We start from the raw sequence: 20,840 nt of genomic DNA, 5'->3' as shown, positions 1-20,840 counted from the left end.
AGATATCTGCAGCGTATCTGCCCCTTACAACCTCTCCATCACATACAAGTTATTTTTTTAATATTCTTTTTATGTATTTCTATGATAAATTATATTAAAAATGAATATTAATGAGAACCATCAAATGCTGGTTTGCTATTGCTCAGGTGTTAAACAATAAATTAAGTAATGGCAATGAGCACATACAAGAACGTACATGTACTTTTCTTTTCAAACTAACCTAAAAATGTGAGAATGAGGTATACATTGTTTTAACGGTTGAATTGTCATCACTTCTTGTGGATGTTTTTATGAGACAAACATCAACCACATCTATTTAGCCAGAACAACGGATATCCCGTAATTCTGGGTCTCGTTTTCATGGGATGATGTGTCTATGTAATTTCTTCACTATAGTGAACTAACCTTTAATAGTTTGAAGTTGCACAAAACTCTTTGAAACAAAGGGCCTGAATCAGCTCATCAAACAACCTTTTTGATTTGGAGGTGAAATGTCCTTCCTATAAACCTTTGCATTCTCATACAATAGTGACTACAGTGTTGTCTGATGTTTCAGTGGTTACAGATTACAGGCAAGGCTAGTTTATTTGTATAGCACAATTCAACACAAGGTAATTCAAAGTGCTTTAGATCAACATTAAAAGCGGCAAGACACAACAGTAAATAACAAATAAAATGATAAGAAAAGAGGTAAAATAATAAAAAGCACAAGTTGTTAAAAAGTAAGGGCAGTAGAGTACAGCAGGTAAGTATTTAATTTAAGAGTACGCTTCAGTAAACAGTAATGTTTTTGGCGCTTCATAGGGAACTAACAGATCCAGCATGTATTTTGGTCCAAGACCATTCAGTGCTTTGTAGACCAGCAGTAAGATTTTAAACTCTAACCTTTGACTCACTGGAAGCCAGTGTAATCATGACTGGTGTAATATGGTCCAGTTTCCTGGTGTTTGTAAGGACTCTGGCGGCAGCTGCCTGACTGATTTCTTGTTAAGGCCTCTAAAGATGCCATTACAATAATCCAACCTACTGAAAATGAATGCATGAATACGTTTTTCCATGTTACAGATTGGTTACAACTGAAAACATTAAAAAAAGAACAGTGTTCAAGCAAGGTATTATGAAACAACTTAAAAAAGTTTTTAAATTTAAGAAAGCATAAAGTACGAACAACAATAAAAAGCATGTGCATATCGAACTGTGGAGTGACTCTGTGGAACAGTTTGGAGCAGGAAATGAAACAAAGTACTAACATAAATCTGTTTAAAAAGAGATACAAAAAATTATTAATAAACAGGTATATGGAAGAGGAAATGGGTTAACAAGGAGTTTGATAAACAAATAAAATAGGGAAAAATTGTATATTATACTTGCTTAAGATATGTTTGGATATTTATGTGGATATTTATGTAGTATGTATTGTATGTTGAGAGGGATTGTTGTAATTGTGTAGTGTATGTTATATGTGTTTTATGTGTATATATATTTGTAGGGATATTTATTTGGTTTGTGTAGTGTATATTTGTATAGATTTATATAATGCTTGTATTTTCTGTATGCTTGTATGGATAGTAACGTAGTGTAAGGCATGTTTGCGTGGTATTTATATAGACTATATTTATATGGATATTGTGTAGATATAATAATAGCAATAATTTAAATTCATAGAGTTATAAAGGGGTAGGGACTAGGAAAAAGTGTAAACTTCTTCCTACTCCTTTTTCGAACCTATGTGCATATGAAGATGTTACTGTTTATTTTTATTTTTTATATACATGTTCGAAATAAATTAATTCATTCATTCATTTATTCATTCATTCAAAAAGGCAATAGCTGTTGGACTGTAAATCTGGAATATTTTGACAAAGGGGAGTAATGTCTCAGTTAAGTGTCATGAAAATGGAGCAAAGGTTCCTGGCAAATCCTTCACTATACCAAAGTTTACCCATCACTCGTTGCCATGACAACGGCGCTGGCTCCTTAAGAGACCCGGAAGTGATTCGTGATCTCTGTCGTCAGCGGACAGCTGAGCGCTGCCCGCCATGATCTCCCGTCCTGCCGTCTGGACCGCCCGCACCAGCGTGAGCTGCTGGCGACACCGGGCCGCCTTTCATGCTGCTCTAGAGGCCTCGGCCGCCATCAGCCGGCGCTGGTCCTCTGCTCCGGTCCGCGGCGTCTCGGCCATGGAGGACATACTGGCGAGGGTCGTGGCCCCGCTGCCGTCCTACGAGACCAGGGACAAGTCCCCCCCGCCCCCCGAACCACACAGCCTGGAGTTCATGAACTTCTACAGAAGTCTGGAGAAGGAGGACAAGGTGGACTTCTTGCTGAAGCTGTCCCAGGACTACGAGGTGGATCACCAGAGCGTGGCCGAGCTGGCGGTGAAGCTGCTGGACAACCAGCTGCGAGACCTGGCCACCATCTTGCAGGTGGAAGACAGGCTGCGGTACAGCCTGACGCCCCGCTACAAACACCTGTTCTGTCACATAAGCAGGGTCGAAGGCGGCGTGAAGTTCCTGGTGGATCTCCGAGCCGACGTGCTTGAAATAATCACGTCCAAAGTCAGCGAGAGCCCGCACATCAGGGTAATGCGTTTTGTTTACATTTTCTACGGGTGTTGGCATGGGACAAATTGTGTCGTTCGCGTTTATGTGTGGTTATCTGAGACGTGGTCTCTCCACTTCTTCCACTCGCATGTGACAGCCGTGTGTGGCTTGCATAACTAACCTTTACACACACAGACACATATCTGCACCCCCTGCTCGCCCTCAGACTTTTGCCCCAGTTACATTTCTTGCCAAACGTTTCTCTTTCTATTCTTGGCTGAACAGATCAACTTGCACTTGTGATTAGAGGTGCCTTCCACAGTTGCTGAAAAGCTACATCATAAGAAAAAAACAACAACCCACCAACAACAACAAAAAATCAATCTTAAAACAGTAAAGTTTCAGTATTTGAATAGTCAAGACCACTACTAAGTGACTGAACTGAATATAAATTGAGCAAGTGATAGGTAACTTGAATAAATGTTTTGAAGACAACAAAAGGCAATGAGAGGGATAATCAACATTTTCATCACTGTTGGAGATTTTGCTCCTATGCTCTTTTTCTCCATATTGGCACTTATTTATTTATTTTTCGAGAAGAATGGGTTGTATACTTCATTGTCCAGTCATTTATGTTCAGTCAAATTTAATTACAGTTTTCTATTCAGTGCCATGCATGCTGGAGTGCAGCAGCAGGATATTTTTTCAGGTAGCAGGCTCACTTTTATGAATACAAATTAACTCTAGTTGTCTGTAAGGCTCCAGTTTTTTTTTTTTGTTTTTTTTTTATTTATTTAAATTTTTTTTTGTTTAGTTCAAACGGCACATTTTGACGGGCTAACATTTATTAAAATACCACGTTCTAAAATCATCATCCAAACCCACTATTTTATGTATGAAAACAGTAGTAAAAAAAGGGGGGGGGTTCGATAACAGATTACTAGATCTGGGTCAACACATGTTGATAACTGTGAAGTAGTAGTGAACTACTGAACGGATGAACTACTATGCAGAAGTCATTAAAATCTGTCCAGAACTTTTTGAAGACTACCAGCAAACAAGCGTGTGCTCCACCAAGGCCAAAGCTTTGAAAATTATCCTTATCTACATGTAATTTTACATTACCTATGTTCAACTTCTCAATGAAAGGTAGATATGTTATCTTGCTCACACGTTGAGGTTCCAGGTAAAGTTAAGTCAATTCATATTTCAGTAATTAGAAATCAACCATGGAAGCGACACAATATATTCTATTTCTTTATCAGTGCATTGACAAAGACGCGAGACTCCTTTTTGTCTTTTACCATCAAGAAGTATGAAAGTGTAGTCCAGTATCCTTTTTCCTGGTTTAAACCTGCTCTGAGCACCTTACCAGTGTGTTTTACAGTGTTTAAAACTTTATATGATAATAGTATGATAAGAAAATTGGATCTGATTTGTTTTTAGCAATAATACTGTTTTCAGTACTTTTTGCTCTCAAGATGAAAATGATAAAATGTTTACAATCTTAGACTAAGTAACATAAAAAGCATTTTCTGAATCAAATTCCTTTGGGTTTTATGTCTGCTGTCAGCCTGACTTGCATTCAATTTTGTTTTCTGTATTTAATACATGTTTTATTTTCTGATTTGACATGATACTGGATTTATATATTTAACAATGGAATTTATAAGCTTGTGTTTTCCATAGTAGCTGTTTTATGTGACACAGAGGCCTCCAGTAGCTCTCGTCTGGTGATAATAAGCTGAGAGCGGCTGTGGTGTAACAATGTATGCATAATTCACAAGACAAAAGCTCCACATCCAGAGTGATGTTTAAGTTTTGTGTTAAGGAAAAATAACCCCCACAACGTTCAGGGACATGAATTATCTAAACGAATGCAGCATTTGCAATAGCTCCAGTCTTATCCAGTTATGTCAAACATTGGGGATAAAATACACTAGTTCGATTTCAAAGTACACCATTATGAGAAACACTAATCGAAAAGTCATATTCCTGCCATCAGAAGATGATGGCTAAACCAAATCTTCCCAGCTTGAGACTAAGTGCTGTTAGTGTAAGTATGACCATGCTTAATGGTGATATGACCTGCTTGATATTAGAAAGTGAAATGTTTTTGACTAGTTTGTTTTGCCTAGATGTGTGCATATGTGTAACCTTGCGTTATCAAATGCAAATGTCTAATATAATTTTAGAAGACCCTGACTGAAAATGGATAGAGGACCTCTCACATCTCCTTTCCCTCCCAGTATTTATTTTTCCCCTGCTATGAGGTGGTTCAAACCTTTTTGATCTTAAAAACCAAAGCCCACTTTTTGTTTGTATAGATTGTAAAGGTAAAGGTACCTAACTTCAGTGACAACCACCTTGGTTTCGGTGGTACTCTGCAATCTTTGCTTGTTGTTACTGCCAGGATTGATTGAACTGGCAATGAGAAAAGGTCATGGTAAATATAAAGCTTTTAATACCAGAATTGATGGAAGCAGCATACTGGCTGGAGGAAGAGCCATACAACCGAAGCCTGATGATTATCGTATAAGAACTAAAACGGCTTTTGAGAGAGGAGAGGGCAGTTGCACACAATCTGAAAATATAAAATGTTTGTGGTATGTGGGGATAGATTCTCAGTCATCAAGGTCATTGTAATTTTAAACTCTCGAATAGAAAGCCACTTTAAGAAAAATGCAGCTACCTTTTTATATAAACACTTAAGTTTATTGAAGAATGTAATTTTAAATTTTTCAGTAGATTAGTCTTTCTTGGTCAGTTAATTGATTTTTGGACGTTCCGTCTCTCTGCTTCTGCCTCCAGGCACACAAAATGAGTGGATGAAAGATTTTAACACAAGTGAGAGATGTCATTTCATTTGGCTCTTCAGGATCACACAATGTATTCGTGTGACTATTTTTTCCTCCACACAGCCAGCCAGCCAGATGAGCAGACAAGTGGCATGTAGCCTACTAGAATAAAGGTATAACCTCGCTTCAATTCTCCAAGTAAACACATACGTCTGTGGTCGTTTGGCCTTGTGTGGGCTGACTTTTCGTTCCAGGTCACTCATCTCAACCATTGTGTAATAGTACAATAACAGCTTGAGGAAGAGAAGGTCATTGTAGCTGAGGCTGTATCATCTTGGAGAAAGATCGCCTCACTATTTTGATTCAGCTACAGTATCAAAAACTTCTGCTTCATTTTCTTTCCAATGGAGTGCAAGATTTTTTTTCTTTAGCCTTTCTGTTTTTTTCTTCTCCTTCAATCTCTCTCCTAACCTAAGACTTCAACCTGGCTATTTCTAAAGCCTTCATCTCCTCCAAGGTCAATGGGATACATAGCTTTGTTTGACCTCCCTGCTTTGTGGCTGTAAGCTAGCTTCCCGAAGCAGCAGCTGCTCTGTTCTCATGGCGTTGTTTCTTTTTTACTACAATGTAGGCCAGGATTACCGGCCATAACAAAATATTTAACTCCAGTCATCTTGAAGAGCACAAATATAAACACATCACACTGTGATGACAAAAAAAGTAGTTCTGAATGTGTTTATTTTGAAAGGAACTTTGGACTTTGTTTCCTCTATGAAACTTGCTTACCATCAAGCTTCATAAAGCTGGAACTTATACAGATAGGTGAGGAAGAAACTCAAATTTGGCTTGTTTTGGATTTTATAGCTCCACACTGAGAATTTCAGCCAATGACTTTAATATCATGACTGTTGTGCTGGTTTGTATTAGTCATTATAATGATTGACAAGCCGTCATTAAAGTACACCTGAAGAAAAGTCATCCAGTGGATCTGCCGATATGAGCCATGTTAATGCGCTTGGATGTGTGGTCTTGTGTGTGCTTGTTTGTGTGTTTGCAAGAGATTTGCTTTAAATGAAGTCTGACCTTTGCTGCAGGAAAGGCCTGCTTTGAAATGGCAAGGTGTTTATTGAAGTGCCCCTTCTACACCCATTGCAAGCTCAGGCAAATCACTATTCATAATGTGAAAACATCCACGCAGCATTCAGAGAACCAGGGGACTTTACAGCCAGAACAATGTGTAAGATAAGGCTATGGAAGTTTTCATTTTCTACATACGGTCTCAAGAAACTTCACTATCAGTAATGTGGCGCTTTTTGAGCCCTTTTTATTACGAGTTCACGAAGTCATGAAGTCTGTGTTTAAACTTCTCCATAACCACCGCAAAAATGACATTCCTTACAGTCCATTCAATCGCTGACATTCTGTTTAAACATGTGTATTTAAGGGTTACTTCATTTTATAGAAAGGCGCCAAGTTGTTTTGTGAAAGGGAAATAATGTCATTTTTTGATTATCAGCTGGATGTGAATGTGCGACTCTAAAGTCTTGTCTTGCTCCTCCCGCAGGACCTCAATGGTACTTTGAGGGGTTTATTGTCTGAGTGGTTCTCCGTTGGTCTGCTCCATCTGGAGAGAATCACCTGGCAGTCCCCCTGCGAGATCCTGCAGAAGATCAGCCAGTAAGGGCCTCCTATTTTTCTTCATCCTTTTGAATAGCTTGTTACTTTTTGTATTCGAAGTCAGAGTTTTTATGGTCCTAATTGGAAACTATCAATTGAAAGACCCTCTGAGGTTGGAGCTTCTAATGTGGAATATGAGAGAAACCTCAGCCACCTCGAGTTCAGAATCCAAAGAGGTTGCTTCTCATGTCAGCAAAGTAAACTGTCTTGTGAAATCGCTTGATAAAATTGTGGGATTTTAAAGTTGGATAAACTCCCAAAAACCAGTTTGTGAATATTTCATTCCCTGTTTGTTTCTATCCAAATTTAGAAAGAGGGTCTATAAACCAGAAGAACAAGACAAACACTGACACAAATGTTTGTTATTCTGTTTTAAAAGATTTAAATTACTTGCAAAGTATTGAATATGAACTGATGGAAATATGGAGAATAAGATTATTGTCATATGGGTTATGAGTCCCCTAATGGCTGGAAAAATGTGGTCACTCTCAAAGAAGGTTTTTATTTTTTTTACTAGACCTTTTTCTGCAGGTGTTCCAGCCTTTAATTTTGTCTCTAACAAATTAAATGCAGTTTAATTACAATAAGGTCAGGTGATTGACTCAGTTGATGTGGAGGATTATTCTCATTTAACTTTCTAATTAAGGCGGTTTTGATTTTTTGGGGGGAGGGGGTCACTGCTCCTCTACACCGTGAATCCCTGTCCAATCAGATTTAGACGAATCCGAGAAGGCAGTTTACCTCCACACATGAGAATTCATCCAGCTGCTTCTGTCCTTTATCACATAATTAGTGAAAACAAATGTATAAAAATAGAAATAAACAGAAGGAAAATAGAATTGTCCTAAAAGTACGACACCCAACTGCTGATTTGGCCATTATTATTAGTTATTAGTTCCAAGCAACAGCTTCATAAACACAACCTTTGGAATCAACTACTGACCTTTTTAGCTGCTAAACCGATGAAGAAATAATTAAATAATTGTCACACCTGTTCATGATATAGCTTTTGTGTCAACTGTCAGAATACACTAATAAGATGTAATTACTAAACCCTTCTTCCGTTTGGATGCGCCAACTGCCAACCGTGTGATTAGTCAACAATCTGCTCTACCAGCTGAGCCACACTGAGTGAGGTTTGAGTAAAAGCAGGTTTTTTGTTTTTTTTCTTCAGACAGTGGTTTAAATGAGACTTTGGGAACATAAGCGGCTTCAAAAATATACTCAGCTCTTTAGAAAGAAAAAGTTGAATTAAAAGAAGTTCAGTTGTCTGAATGCAGTGATCCATACGTTACAGGTCGTTTTGAAATGACACAAATCCATATCAATCCAAGTGGCTTGTTATCCTATAAATAGTCCCTCATGATGAGGGAGAGACTTCTGATTGTAAGCACTGGAAATAAACACGTGTTCATGCCTCTAAAAGCCCCTATTCTGGTAGACTCTTCATTGTTTGGTTTATAATATCGGCTTTTAGAGGCTCTGAAGAAGAAAGCAATCTGCGGATGAGGTTGAGAGACGCTCATCTGGACCATTATGTTACTAGATTAGTTTGAGAAATCGAGCATTGGGGGAATCTTGATGATGAAATTAAGAGTGAAATTAATAAACATACTGGCTAACATTCTGAGTGGTGCTCGTGAGCTGATAATGTGTTTTAAGCAAGAAATAGGATATAAATATGTTTATTTTGCAGCTGTTACTGTGCAGCTTTTTATGTTCACACATCTAAATACTCATGAAAACAAGGAGTTTTCATGACAACAAATTAGTATGATGTAAATGCTAAATGTATCACCCAGTAAGACATAAAAAAAAATATATATATATAAACTGTCCACTGTACATCACATTTCTAATCACTTTTCCTATAGTATTTATAAACACCTCGTTTAGCCCACCCAGTACATGGATTTGGATTTGGAAAGATGTACTCTTATCTTGAGTATCTTCTGGGAAACTATGGATAAAACATATTTATTGTTTTCCATATCTGCTGTCCCCTTTTGTTGATACCCTCTATCATAAAGTCAAGGGTGCAAACATTTGCAATTGTAGTACAAGCATTTTTTTCCTCTCCTTTAATTTATATATTTGTCTGGTGTGCAGACATTATACAAATCATATTATCATAGTGGGTATTAGTATTAGACATATCCAATCCCAGAAAAACAACATTTCCCACCACAACATAATTTTTTTACTGGAAAAAAGAACCAAAAGAGGGAGTACAAACTTTGGGAAGATACTGTAAAGTAGCCAGCTTTAGCGTTGCATGATCGCTAAGCCTCCGGGTCGGTACAATCCACGACAGCGGCATGTGGGCTGCAGGCTCACATTCACACCTGCAGGGAGTTTAGTGTCACCGCTTCACCTGACATGTATGTTTTTGAATGTGAGAGAAGGCTGGAGTACCTGGGGAAGTTTCACACAAACACCTCGGCTGAGATTTCAACCATATTGCTGTTAAGCGACAGTGTTTGCTTCCTTTGCTATAATGTTGTTTTACGGAAGCGGCTCATTTGTATTGGACAGTTGTATTAGCCATTAAAAGCAGGTGTAAAATGAACTTCACTATTGTCTACGTCTTTCTGAGATTGAAGAGCATTACAAACATGACAGATTTTCAAATGTGCCAAAATTGCCAGGCTTATTATTGTAAACTGTAAACTGCAGCTATGGGACCAATAAAATCAGGAAGTGAGAAGGGCAGGGGATTATAAACACGGTAATTAATACTGAGACTGTGTCCTCTGCCAGGTATGAGGCGGTGCATCCTGTAAGGAACTGGACTGACCTGAAACGCAGGGTGGGACCATATCGACGTTGCTATGCCTTTACCCATGCTGCCATGCCAGGGGAGCCCCTGGTTGTTCTCCATGTGGCCCTTACCGAGGACATCTCCGACAACATACAGGTCTGAGGCAATCACTCCAGGCTGCTGCATGTTTTTAACTGTACGACACCTTAGAGGTTAGTTGACAAATGGATTATTTCTGTGTGAAAAACAACAGCAAGACCTTTAAACCGCACACCCCTCTGGGAGCAACCACAACACAACGCTTACCTCTTTTTCTCACCATTTTCCGTGAGAGAAAAGGTGCTGTTTGACAATACTGACATTTGAAAATATATCGTGGTGTGAAATTGTGCAATCATTTCCACATTTTTGTCCCAGCAGGAATAGTTGGTTCAGAGTTATGTTTCAGTCTCGGCTGTAAGCTTTACACTGAGTTGATATCTGGGTGCAGAATTTTTCATGGTGACTGATGAAAAATGTTTGTTCCCTCAGAGCATTGTCCGTGAGTTTGCAACCTTTGATTCAGAAGAGGATGTGAATAAGATCAATTCCGCCGTATTCTACTCAATCTCCTCAACCCAGGCTGGCCTGCAAGGAGTGGAGCTGGGCAACTATCTCATCAAGAAGGTGGTGCGAGAACTGCAGGTAGGCAAAAGGTGGACTTTGGTGGTGTCTAAACTTTCAGCAAAAGTTTAAAGTAACTCATTATATACAAACTTGTTTCTTCTGTGATTAATACCCAAAAAGTCATTTTGGTAGGGAGTTTGGTGGTCTACGGGGGGGTGTTAACTTGTAGCGAAGGGGGGGTTGTTGGGTGTGTGGCCACTGGCCTAGGGTGGGGTATCCAGACTGCTCCGGTGTGGGCTGAGGTGTGGGCCCGGAGCCTGGGGCTGTTTGAACTGAGCTTGGTGGTCGGAGCCCTCCTGCTCTGTGGGGAACGTGGGCGCCCATCAAAGCCAGTATCATCTAGCCTTGCCTCCTATCCTCATGTATGTATTTATATATATATATATATATATATATATATATTAGGGCTGGGCGATATATCGAGATTTTAATATATATCGATATATTTTCAAACGCGATATGGTACGAGACAATATCGTTTATATCGATTTAAAAAAAAAATAATAATAATTTATTTATTTTTTTTATGATTTTGATATAGCTTATTTTGTGACAAATTGACTTGAATGTTTTATTTGAGATTTGCACAAATGTTTTGTTATTTGCAGAACTGTCAACCTCAGTGGAAAAGTCTGCCTGTTACTGTCTACATTGTATTAATTGCACAGTGTATTTTAATGTAATTGTTATGCAGGAAAGGGATATTTGTTTTATTTTATTCAAGAAGCATTTTTATTCTATATATGCAGGCCGTTTATTTTTATTTCATTTGTTTTATACATTTTGATATTGTGCAGACCTCTGTTAATAAAGGAACCTGTGTGACATTTGGCACGAAGCTTTGTATTAAAACTGACTGTTTTTTTAAGGGTTTGCCTCAGAAAAAAATGAAGCTAACAGAGATGCTATGCTATAATGCTTTGGGGGAAACCCCAATTATGGCACAGAAAAAATATCGATATATATCGAGTATCGCCATTCAGCTAGAAAATATCGAGATATGACTTTTGGTCCATATCGCCCAGCCCTAATATATATATATATATATATATATATATATATATATATATATATATATATATATATATATATATATATATATATATATATATATATATATATATATATATATATATATATATATATATATATATATATATATGTAGAGTACAGACAATACAGAAGTTTGTGTGTGTGTATGGAGAGAGAGAGGGCAATACTCAAACACAATAAGCTCACAAGCACCCTTCATGTTGGGCTACTCCAGCCAGCACTTGTTAAACTGACTGGAAACGTTGAACGGAAGATTAGAAGCCATTCTGCCCGACAAGTGGGGAAGAGCACTTGACAGCATCTCCTCACAACAAATCAGGTTCAAGCTTCGGCTTTATTTATCATTATAGTTGGCATATTTACATTGCAGCGAGTGGTTCACCTACCAGTATTCTTGATAAGGAAAACATGTTTGAGCAGATGCAGTACTCTGCTTTTTGCTCTGACATTAAGGCTTCGTGTGCTGCAGGATGGAAGCCACAGCATATTGCACTGTGTTGCAAAAGCCCTAAGGATGGAGATGCCATCCTTATCAAGAGATCTGACAGCTTTGAAGTTGACCAGCTTTGCTTGTCATCTAAAGCAAGATTAACAATCTTATATACAGTTGAGGGAAGGCCTTTTAGCTTCTTGGAACTTTCTTACAGCAGTAAAATGCAGTAGTCATTGAACTCGTATTTATTAAAGTAGGGTTGAAAGTTTTTAGGAAAGGAAATGTAAGAAACTTTGACTTTGAGATTTATCCTAAATTGTCGTGGTGCTCTTCAGAATCATGTAAAGAAGGCATTGTCAAAGCAGCACAAATACGTTGTTTTTGTGTTTAAAATATCACTCCCGGGTCACACCAAGTGCAGAAGCGTCATTGTATAGTTGCACTGTGCCAGGCGTTGTGAATCTAGGCTATTCTTGTCAATGAGAGTGGTCCCAACAGAAGCCTCAGTGGGGCAATTCAGAAAAAAACCTCCACTCTGCTCCACTAAAGATCCTCTCAGTCTGTTTTGGAGGTCAGCTGCAGCTTTACTGTGTTTATTTTCAACAATCGATTGAGCTGGCGGTAAGTCATACGCGAGAAGGTCAAAGAGAGTCAAAACATAACACCATGAGCAGATTCTGACTTGCACATTGACATTATGTTATGAAGGTTAAGAATAAACACGTCACAGGGTCTAAGAAGAGATTTAAATCACATGCAAGAAGAGGTTTAGAAGTTGAAGATTATAATTTATTTGACACGACCCAACCTTGTTCTAAGGATGGGTGATATCAAATGAAGGCAAGACGTGCTGCAAACAAGCAGACAACGTTTGATTCTCAAGTTATCTCAGAACTTTTAGGGTAAACTTAAAATCCAATTGAAAAGGCAGCACTGGGAAGTTCTTCACAGCGGAGTTAGTCCGGCTGTTCTGATGGACTGCAGCACTTCTGCGTCCAGTGGAAATCTAAGACTCAGTTTCAAATTAAACTGAATGGATATTTCTGGGGAGCCCAGTTGGTTGAGGGGGTGGACCATATGCAGAGGCTATCGCCCCCATGCAGGGATGGCAGGTTCGAATCCCGGCATGTGTCTTTGCCCCTCTCTCTACCGAAGTTTCCTGTCTAACCACTTTCAAAGTAGCTACTACAGCTACAAAAATCTTTAACAAAATAAACTGAAGGAGTATTTTAACTCCTTTTTGGAAATGCTCTCGGTCTCGCATGGTCTCTTGTTCCTACTATCGACAAAAAATGTCCAAAGTAACTTTGGACTCCCATTCTGGTTGTCATCCGTGCTGGACAATGAGTCCCACCCCCTGCACGGTGACCTGATAGAACTGAGGAGCAGCTTCAGTGCTTCACCATCGATGTGTGAAGGAAAGATATGGAAAGTCTTTCTTGCGGCTGCTATTAGACTCCACAATAATAGAAAATCTATCTCTTTCTGTATGTTGTTGCAAACTGCAATTTCCCCATTGTGAGACGAATAAAGGTTTTTCTTATCTTATCTTATCTTATCTTATCTTATCTTATCTAGGCTAACAACTGCAAATTCTCTTGTGCCACATTGGAGTTCAACAATCTGTCAAAATTAGACCAGACTTGGCAACGCTCATTTGGGGGTGAATTTTACTTTTCTGTTTGACTTTCAATTCCTATTTTTGGCACTTTTTTATTTTATTTTTTACAGCGCATGAATGCATGCAATTTTCTTCTGGACCTGGCAGGAACTGTCCAGATGACCCTGATATTGTAAGTTCAGTGCTCTGCCTTGGAGAAACTGAAAGTATCCAGACCTGTAATCTGCAGAGGTCTCCCTCTGGTAGAGCTTTACGTTGCATTAAGGTGAGGTGTGGAGCGGCTCGGCCACAGAGAAATCACCATGGTGATGGAGAGATGATAAAGTAGGAAAGAAAAGGTCACAGTCTTGATTTAAGGTGAAGAAAGGATGTCTCGCTTGTCTTTGAAGATTAGACCCCGAAGCGCAACCCGGGCACTTCTCCCTCTTTTTCTCTGATGCTGTCCTTCCCGTTTCTTTTTTTCACCTTTCCCACTGCGTTTATATTTACCTCTGGTGCCTTTTTCTTCTCCCCTGTTGACTCTTTACACTCTAAAATGAAACCAGCTAGCCGTTACAGGTTGGAGTAAGGAGGAGGGTAAAATTTTGACATTGTGGAGTGATGAGATGAGGAGAGAGGGAAGTAAAGAGCTGGAAGGATGTGGAACACGAAGCACTTGATTTTGAAATGAAGGGAGAATGAAATCAAAGAGGATGAAGGGGAAACGGTGTTGCAGTGCGAGGCAGACAGCAGTGTGACCCACCAGGGGTTGTCTGACACTTCCTCTTTCATCTGCAGCCCTTCGCCTCTCTGCCTGCCATATTGTTCCATCACTTATCATGTAGACGCCGAAGCATGAAGATGGGCCTAGAGGAGCAAGGATGTTTGATTTCTTTTTTTTTTTTTTTTGCCAAAGAAAAGGAGTATCAGGCCTGTAGAGAGCTCACGAGATGGGTGGATGACATGTTTGTGTGTGGGCAGACAAGACAGAGACACAGTGGATGACGCGGCTGAGAGGAAAGGACTGGCATTATAGGTGAGGGTGCAAGGGATGGAAGCGGGAGGGAGGGCGTCATCCATCTCCATCAGCAGAACAGGAGGGTGAAGCTATGAGGTTGATTTGTAATGAATTCCCTGTCAGAGGAGCTAAGGAGCCGAGCTGCAGGCTGAGCACAAACAAAAACAAGAACATTTTGCTTGTTCTGACATTGAGGTTAAGTTTTCATGTGCCTTATTTCCTCCGCTGCCAAACCGTTTCTCTCTAAATTCAAAAGGAGATCAAAAGTTAGCTGCCTCACATCTGTTTTGGTATATGCTTTTACGCTATTGTCTCCTCTCCATCCTTTTCACGGTTCATCTGTTCCAGCTGGTTAAGGCTGGTTGAGGGAATTCTGCAACTCCCACTACATGAATGAAAATGATCTTTTACAGTGTTTCAAAACAGAATAAAAAATGAAGGAAGTCTTGGATCCTCAAATGCAAGTTTTTGTGTATTCAAACATTCTGTTATTCAGCACCTTGGGAATTTAAAGCTGTCTATATTATTCCATTATTTTCTTCCAGATAAACACAAGTTCCCATAACTGGTCATTGCAAAATCTTTTTAAATTATTATTATTTTTTAAATGATTTAATACATTCTTTTTAAGTCATTTTAGAATTTCCGTACCTGGTTTTGTCCGTATTTGTGTATTATGGTCAAGCTTCAGTTCTGCCTGTGGAATTTATGAATTAAACTAAAAAGAATCATTTCCTCCACCGGCTGCTTCAAATGTTTTTTTTTTTTTTTTCCAGAACTAACATGCCATTTGACAGAAGCTTTTATCCAAAGTAACTTAAGCTCCATTTCCACTTGCCCCTATGCACTTGAGATACTCCTGTTAGTCCATTCATTCCTCTGGGAACTCCAGTCTCTGACATGAGGTGCATTTCCATTAGCGGAAGTTACGGGTAGATATTTTGAGGCCAGATCGTTGACGCGTGTCTCCATTACCAAGAACAGCCCTGAAAAAGTGGCTTTCAGGAACCTTTATGGGGTGAAAAATGTTCCTGTACTCGGATTGGCCAGCAGGAAGTACCTGGCAGAGTGTCTCTGCTAATCTGGATTTCTAAATCATGTTCAGCTCTCCCGCATGAGCATAAATCATGTGAACACAACTTGTTTGAACCTAATGGAATAGAAACATTTTGCTGCAAGTTCATTTGATGATGATGATGATGATGGAGATTACAAGAAAAAAATAAACAATAGCTGGAGCAACGAGTTGGTTCAGGCCTCTTTGGGATTATGTCAATGTAGAGGTCTGGCTGGGGGGGTTTCTTTTAATCTTAATTGCTGTCATTGCAGTGTATGTTTAAATTAAGCAAACAAAAACACAAGAAACATTTCTGTCCCTTCTAAGCTTACTTATTTATTCTTCTCTTTCTCCTATAGCTGTTGGCTGTTTGTTTTATGCTGTGCATTATCGCCAACATGTCAACATGCCGTGTTATCAAAAGAAAAAATGCAGGCACTCTGGTGGATTGAAAAAAGTTAAAAAACCTTTATTATAACATGGGTTATATCTAAATACACCCTGAGGAAGGCGCAAGCCGACACGCATTGGTGTTTTTTAGATGTAACCCATGTTATAATAAAGGTTTTTTAACTTTTTTCAATCCACCAGAGTGCCTGCATTTTTTCTTTTGAGTTCACTGTTGCACCCATTGCAAGAGCACCGGCGGTTGTGTTATCTGTTGAGTCAACAGTTCTTGTGTGGCAATTTCTGAGAGAACTGTACGCCATGCTAGCTAGCACAGTACAAATAACTAATAGGCTTTTGATAAACGAATATTGTTTTTTCAATTTTTACAGGCTACAATATAATTGCCACCCCACAGCCACCCCTTCCTGCTATCATGAGATATAACAGATGTCGTTCTTGGTGTTTTAAGTTTTTATTTTCCTGTTACCTGTCACAAATGTGTACTCTATAGGTGGGGAGTACTGGACACCATTAAAGCAGTAAAACAAAAAATATGCCTAGAAATTCTGACATCAGCAAAGATTTAAGAACCTAACAATTGAATTACAGAGGGAAAAATGTCTGTTGTGTTCAAAGGGTAACTCTACCCTTCTTCTCTGCTCCTGTCTCTCAGAGTGAGTTCCCTCACATGGCCCAGTTCTCCAGTCTGTCGCCCATTCCGGGCTTCTCGTCTTGGCTTCAAGGCCTGCTAAATCAGTACAGGAAGGAGGGCCGCGGATTTGACCTCCTGTCCGAGCAAGAGTGGAGGGAAGTGGAAAAGGCCACCGACTCGAGCCCGGGAACCCAGGCTACCGACTCCCTCCGTAAGCTCATCAGCACCGGCGAGTGGATGCGCTCCGACAGGCTATCCAGTGTCCTGGAGCCCGTCCTGATGCGTCTCTGTGCCTGGTACCTCCACGGAGAGAAGCGGCGAGGTTACGCTCTCAATCCGGTGGCTAACTTCCACCTGCAAAATGGTGCCACCATGTGGCGCCTCAACTGGCGTGCAGACACCAGCCCCAGGGGTGTGGCCAATTCCTGCAGTATCATGGTGAACTATCGATACTTCCTCAAAGAGACACCCAAAAACAGTGCTCTGTATCTTCAGAATAAAGCGATATCGGCATCGGAGCAGGTGCTGGGACTAGTGTCCCAATTTCAGAAGAACAGCAAACTGTAAAAAATATAAATGAATAGATCATATTGTACCTTTAATCTACTTCCTGTTTGGGTTGCAGGTTTGCGCGTGTTGTAAATGACATTAACTAAGACATATTTTTCTGCTTTTTTTTGGTCAAGTATACAAATCAGTCTCAGACGAAGCACCGAATGGCCATTTTTAAATGGATATTAGAACATTTTCCTCATGACATAACCCCATCTTGCCCCATCTGCTATTTGTCTCATTATTATTTTTTAGAAAAAATTGAATCATGGAAGTGATTTTCAGGACAAACTGCAGCTAATGAAGCACAGGGAATCTGTCAATGCAGAAGCAGGTTCATGGATAATGGTGTGGAATGGTGAAGGAGTAACCAGAGTGTTCATCTACTGTGATAAATGACGTTTAGGTTCTTTCATGTGGCTGAGCTCTCACACTGAATAGTGGGACACAATGGGATTATATTTTTCCTCCTCTTTGGTTGTGTTTATATATACACCTGCTGTTGCACTGCTTATAGTAAAGCTCAATACACAGTCATGAAATCACAGACTAGAAATATTATTTCATAATGAATAACTATACGTTATTCTGTGTGTGTATGTGTGTCTCACATGGCCGATCACATTATACTATTACTGCTCCATCCAACCTACTGGACCACACACATTTGATTCTTCCTTGTATTTTGTTATTTATGTATATATTTTTTCAGGTTTTTTCTCTCACACACACAGACACACAACTATTCTCTCCAGACAGCCATCGTGGACGTCCTAACTGCTCTGTACAGGTGCCAAGCAGGGCTCATATCAGCCTACAGCCCATTGTTGTGAAATAATATATCACAGCAAGTTGACTGTGAAATTACATTTTATCTCTCAAAGGAGCCAAACTTTCTTTTCATTTTTTCACGTGCTATCTCTCTCTACCCCCACCCCTTTACGCCGCTCCGTGTCCTAGAAACTAATGGAGTGAGAAATAAAGTTAAAGTAAATGGCTAGATTGATGGTGTTCAGTTGTGAAGAAGGGGGGAGGAGAATAAAGAGGCATAAAAAGGACAGTTGATTAAAGGATGCCCTTGAGAGACGAGTGTGAGCGCCTCCAGAGATATTGGTGACAACAAGAAGCGCATACATCTTTGTGCACAGAAAAGCGAGGGGGACACACACATGGAAGAAAAGAAAAGAAAAAAGTCTGCACCATCCTGCTGTTTCACAACGGAGGTGGCTGGACAATGTGGTATTGGTTGCCATGGAAACAACACTGATGTGATGCACACATGCCAGTTGCTTTGAGTCACCTTTATCAAAGAATGACCAGTGGGAGGGAGTAGTTTTGGTTAAAAAGCCACCAGCTGTTAATTAAAGCTCTAAATGATATTTTATGAAAGTAGTGACTTTTTAAAAGCGGTCAGGCGTTTATCTTCAGACTAATAAGACAAACTGGTCATATGATTAACAGCTACAACACTGAAACCAGATTAATTGCTGCAGCAGATCCTTATAAAAAAAAAAAAGAATATAAATGTCCTCTGTGGACAAGTCAAAGGATAAATCAATCCATGCGCTACACTTTGTGGCAAGTCTTGATTGGTTTAAATGCAAACAAACGGTGCAATGCTTGTAAAGTGATAAGGTTAATTTGAAAAGCGGTTCGCAAATGAAGTTAGTCTGAAAACATAAAATACTGCCACAGATTCAACAGTTTGTATCATAAAGCACCGGTGATCAAACAGTGAAACTGTCTTTCCTTGTAAAATGTAGGAATAAATATTCTGATCATGGAAGTTTTCCATTTTCCTGCCAAGACCAGTTTTGATTTTCATGTAATCTGATTGCAGTTTTGTCATATTCCCAGTCGTACATGGGTTCATAATAGATTCGCAGCCAACTTCAATATTGTGCTGCTCCGTTGTCTGACACGTCTTTGTGCCAGTGCGTGCCAAAATCCAGAAGAAGAGCTAATTAGAATTGATTACAAACTATCTGCTGGGGAGATTCATGCTCAGTCTTGAAATAATCCAGTAATTCAGAGAATCCTTTTTAATTTTTCAAGATGTTAGGTGCACGCATGCCTGGCAGTGGTCCGTGTCATTGGGAGGAAATTGCTTTACAAATGAAGCTAATCCATTTTTTACAGATCAAAGTGACTAGAAAGCGGAGTGTAGCGATGAGGCTGGAGATTTAAATACCTTTGTTCTCATCTGCAATGTGAGTTTTAAAGGACACAGACGACAGTTTGAGAAACTCTTACATCTGGTATTTAACAATAATCAGAAGTGCTTTAAAAACATGATTAGTATCTTTTTTCCTGACCATAATTTTTATATATCATCCATCAGAAGTGTTCGATTGTTTTACAGAACACTGACACGTGTTCAAATTCAGTGATGCACAATGTCCTTGTAATAAATATAATCATTCAACTAATGACAATCTCAAATGCACTTACAGAACAGAAATTATAAAAATGTTGTGGGCCAGGATGTTACTTCTAAAAGGTAATATCCATACAAGCTTCAGCTTCCTCAAATATTAATGATTGCTCATAAAGTGATTCCTACACTTTAGTGCTTACAAAGGTCAAGCCTTGAGAGCAAGAAAAATGAGTTCTTAATATTATTCACATTTGCTTTGATATATGATTTATCTTTTTTAATTAAAACAGTTTATCCACAAAAACTCTAAATCTACTTTGGTTCCTGTAGTGTATTTTGACTAGATTTTGTTGTCAGGTGAAAACATTTCACCTGACATGTTTTGGTCGGCTCCGTGCCGGTTTCGTGTTTTGTTTGTGGTTTTTTGTTGCAGATTTCCAGTGCTTGACGTGTGTTTCCGTGTGTTCCTGCTTCCTGGATTGGCAGTGGATGTCGTCACCCCCCAAAAAAAAAAAAATCACTGGGTTTGTATGTGTATATTTATGTATGTGTACGCATATGTATGCGTATATATATGTATATATATATTAAAGATAGTAATAATGCACATATATATACCTTTGGTTTCTATCGTCATGGTATCAATCATTAATATGTGTGCAGACAAGGTAAAAGAAAAAAAAGAAAACATTTCAGGAAATTTTCATCATCATAATGTAAAAGAGCCACTTCAAACCAATGAAAAGAACACTTATCACATATACAACGATCCTTGTGTTAATTCAGCACGTGGAAGTAGGTCATAGTAGGATCTCAGTAGGTTATTTACCTACAAAAGGGGGTGATTAATTTTCATGTGCACCTTTTTAAGGTTTAAAAGATAAGCCTTCTGTAATTTTATTGGGTGTGCAGTTTTACTGTAATACACTCCTGACATTTGAGTTAGATCAATGCCCCCTGCTTATTTGACTTGAGTCATTTTTTACAGTGATGAGTTTTGCACATGTGCTCTAAATGTCACTGTGTATTGTATTCACTGCAGTATTTTCAGGTAAGTGGCTATGTGAGGAAAGGGGGGATTTCAGTTGATGCTGAACTGGCTTTAACTGCTTGACTGTGTGTGCATGAGTGTGTGAGGGAAGGGTTCATTCAGGTGTGTTAATCCATTCTTCCTGGTTGCTGTCGCTGGCCCTCCTTCATGCTTCTCACTTCACATCATCGCCATTCTCCTCCCTCTCCAACCCCGCGGTAGCCCAACCCCCG

General features: G+C 39.3%; 2 protein-coding genes across 2 annotated transcripts in view; one reads left to right on the top strand and one right to left on the bottom strand.

The window, feature by feature from the left end:
* Window positions 1-2,553, bottom strand: part of zgc:173742 (DNA topoisomerase I, mitochondrial) — a 47,790-nt gene extending 45,237 nt beyond the window's left edge. The window contains exon 1 of the mRNA XM_061721320.1: window positions 1,943-2,553. The gene's annotated coding sequence lies outside the window, so the exon portion shown is untranslated. The remainder of the gene's footprint in view (window positions 1-1,942) is intronic.
* Window positions 2,019-20,087, top strand: mlycd (malonyl-CoA decarboxylase). The gene is made up of 5 exons (XM_061721323.1): window positions 2,019-2,582; window positions 6,906-7,018; window positions 9,779-9,935; window positions 10,311-10,463; window positions 16,670-20,087. Exons 1-5 carry the CDS (start codon window positions 2,040-2,042, stop codon window positions 17,213-17,215), a joined length of 1,512 nt encoding a protein of 503 aa, XP_061577307.1. The 5' UTR covers window positions 2,019-2,039; the 3' UTR covers window positions 17,216-20,087.
* The last annotated feature ends 753 nt before the right edge of the window (window positions 20,088-20,840 follow it).

Source organism: Cololabis saira, chromosome 5 (assembly GCF_033807715.1).
Source record: "Cololabis saira isolate AMF1-May2022 chromosome 5, fColSai1.1, whole genome shotgun sequence".
Classification (NCBI taxonomy): domain Eukaryota; kingdom Metazoa; phylum Chordata; class Actinopteri; order Beloniformes; family Belonidae; genus Cololabis; species Cololabis saira.
Note: the sequence above shows the minus strand (reverse complement) of the source record. Positions and strands in the feature narration are given on the sequence as shown.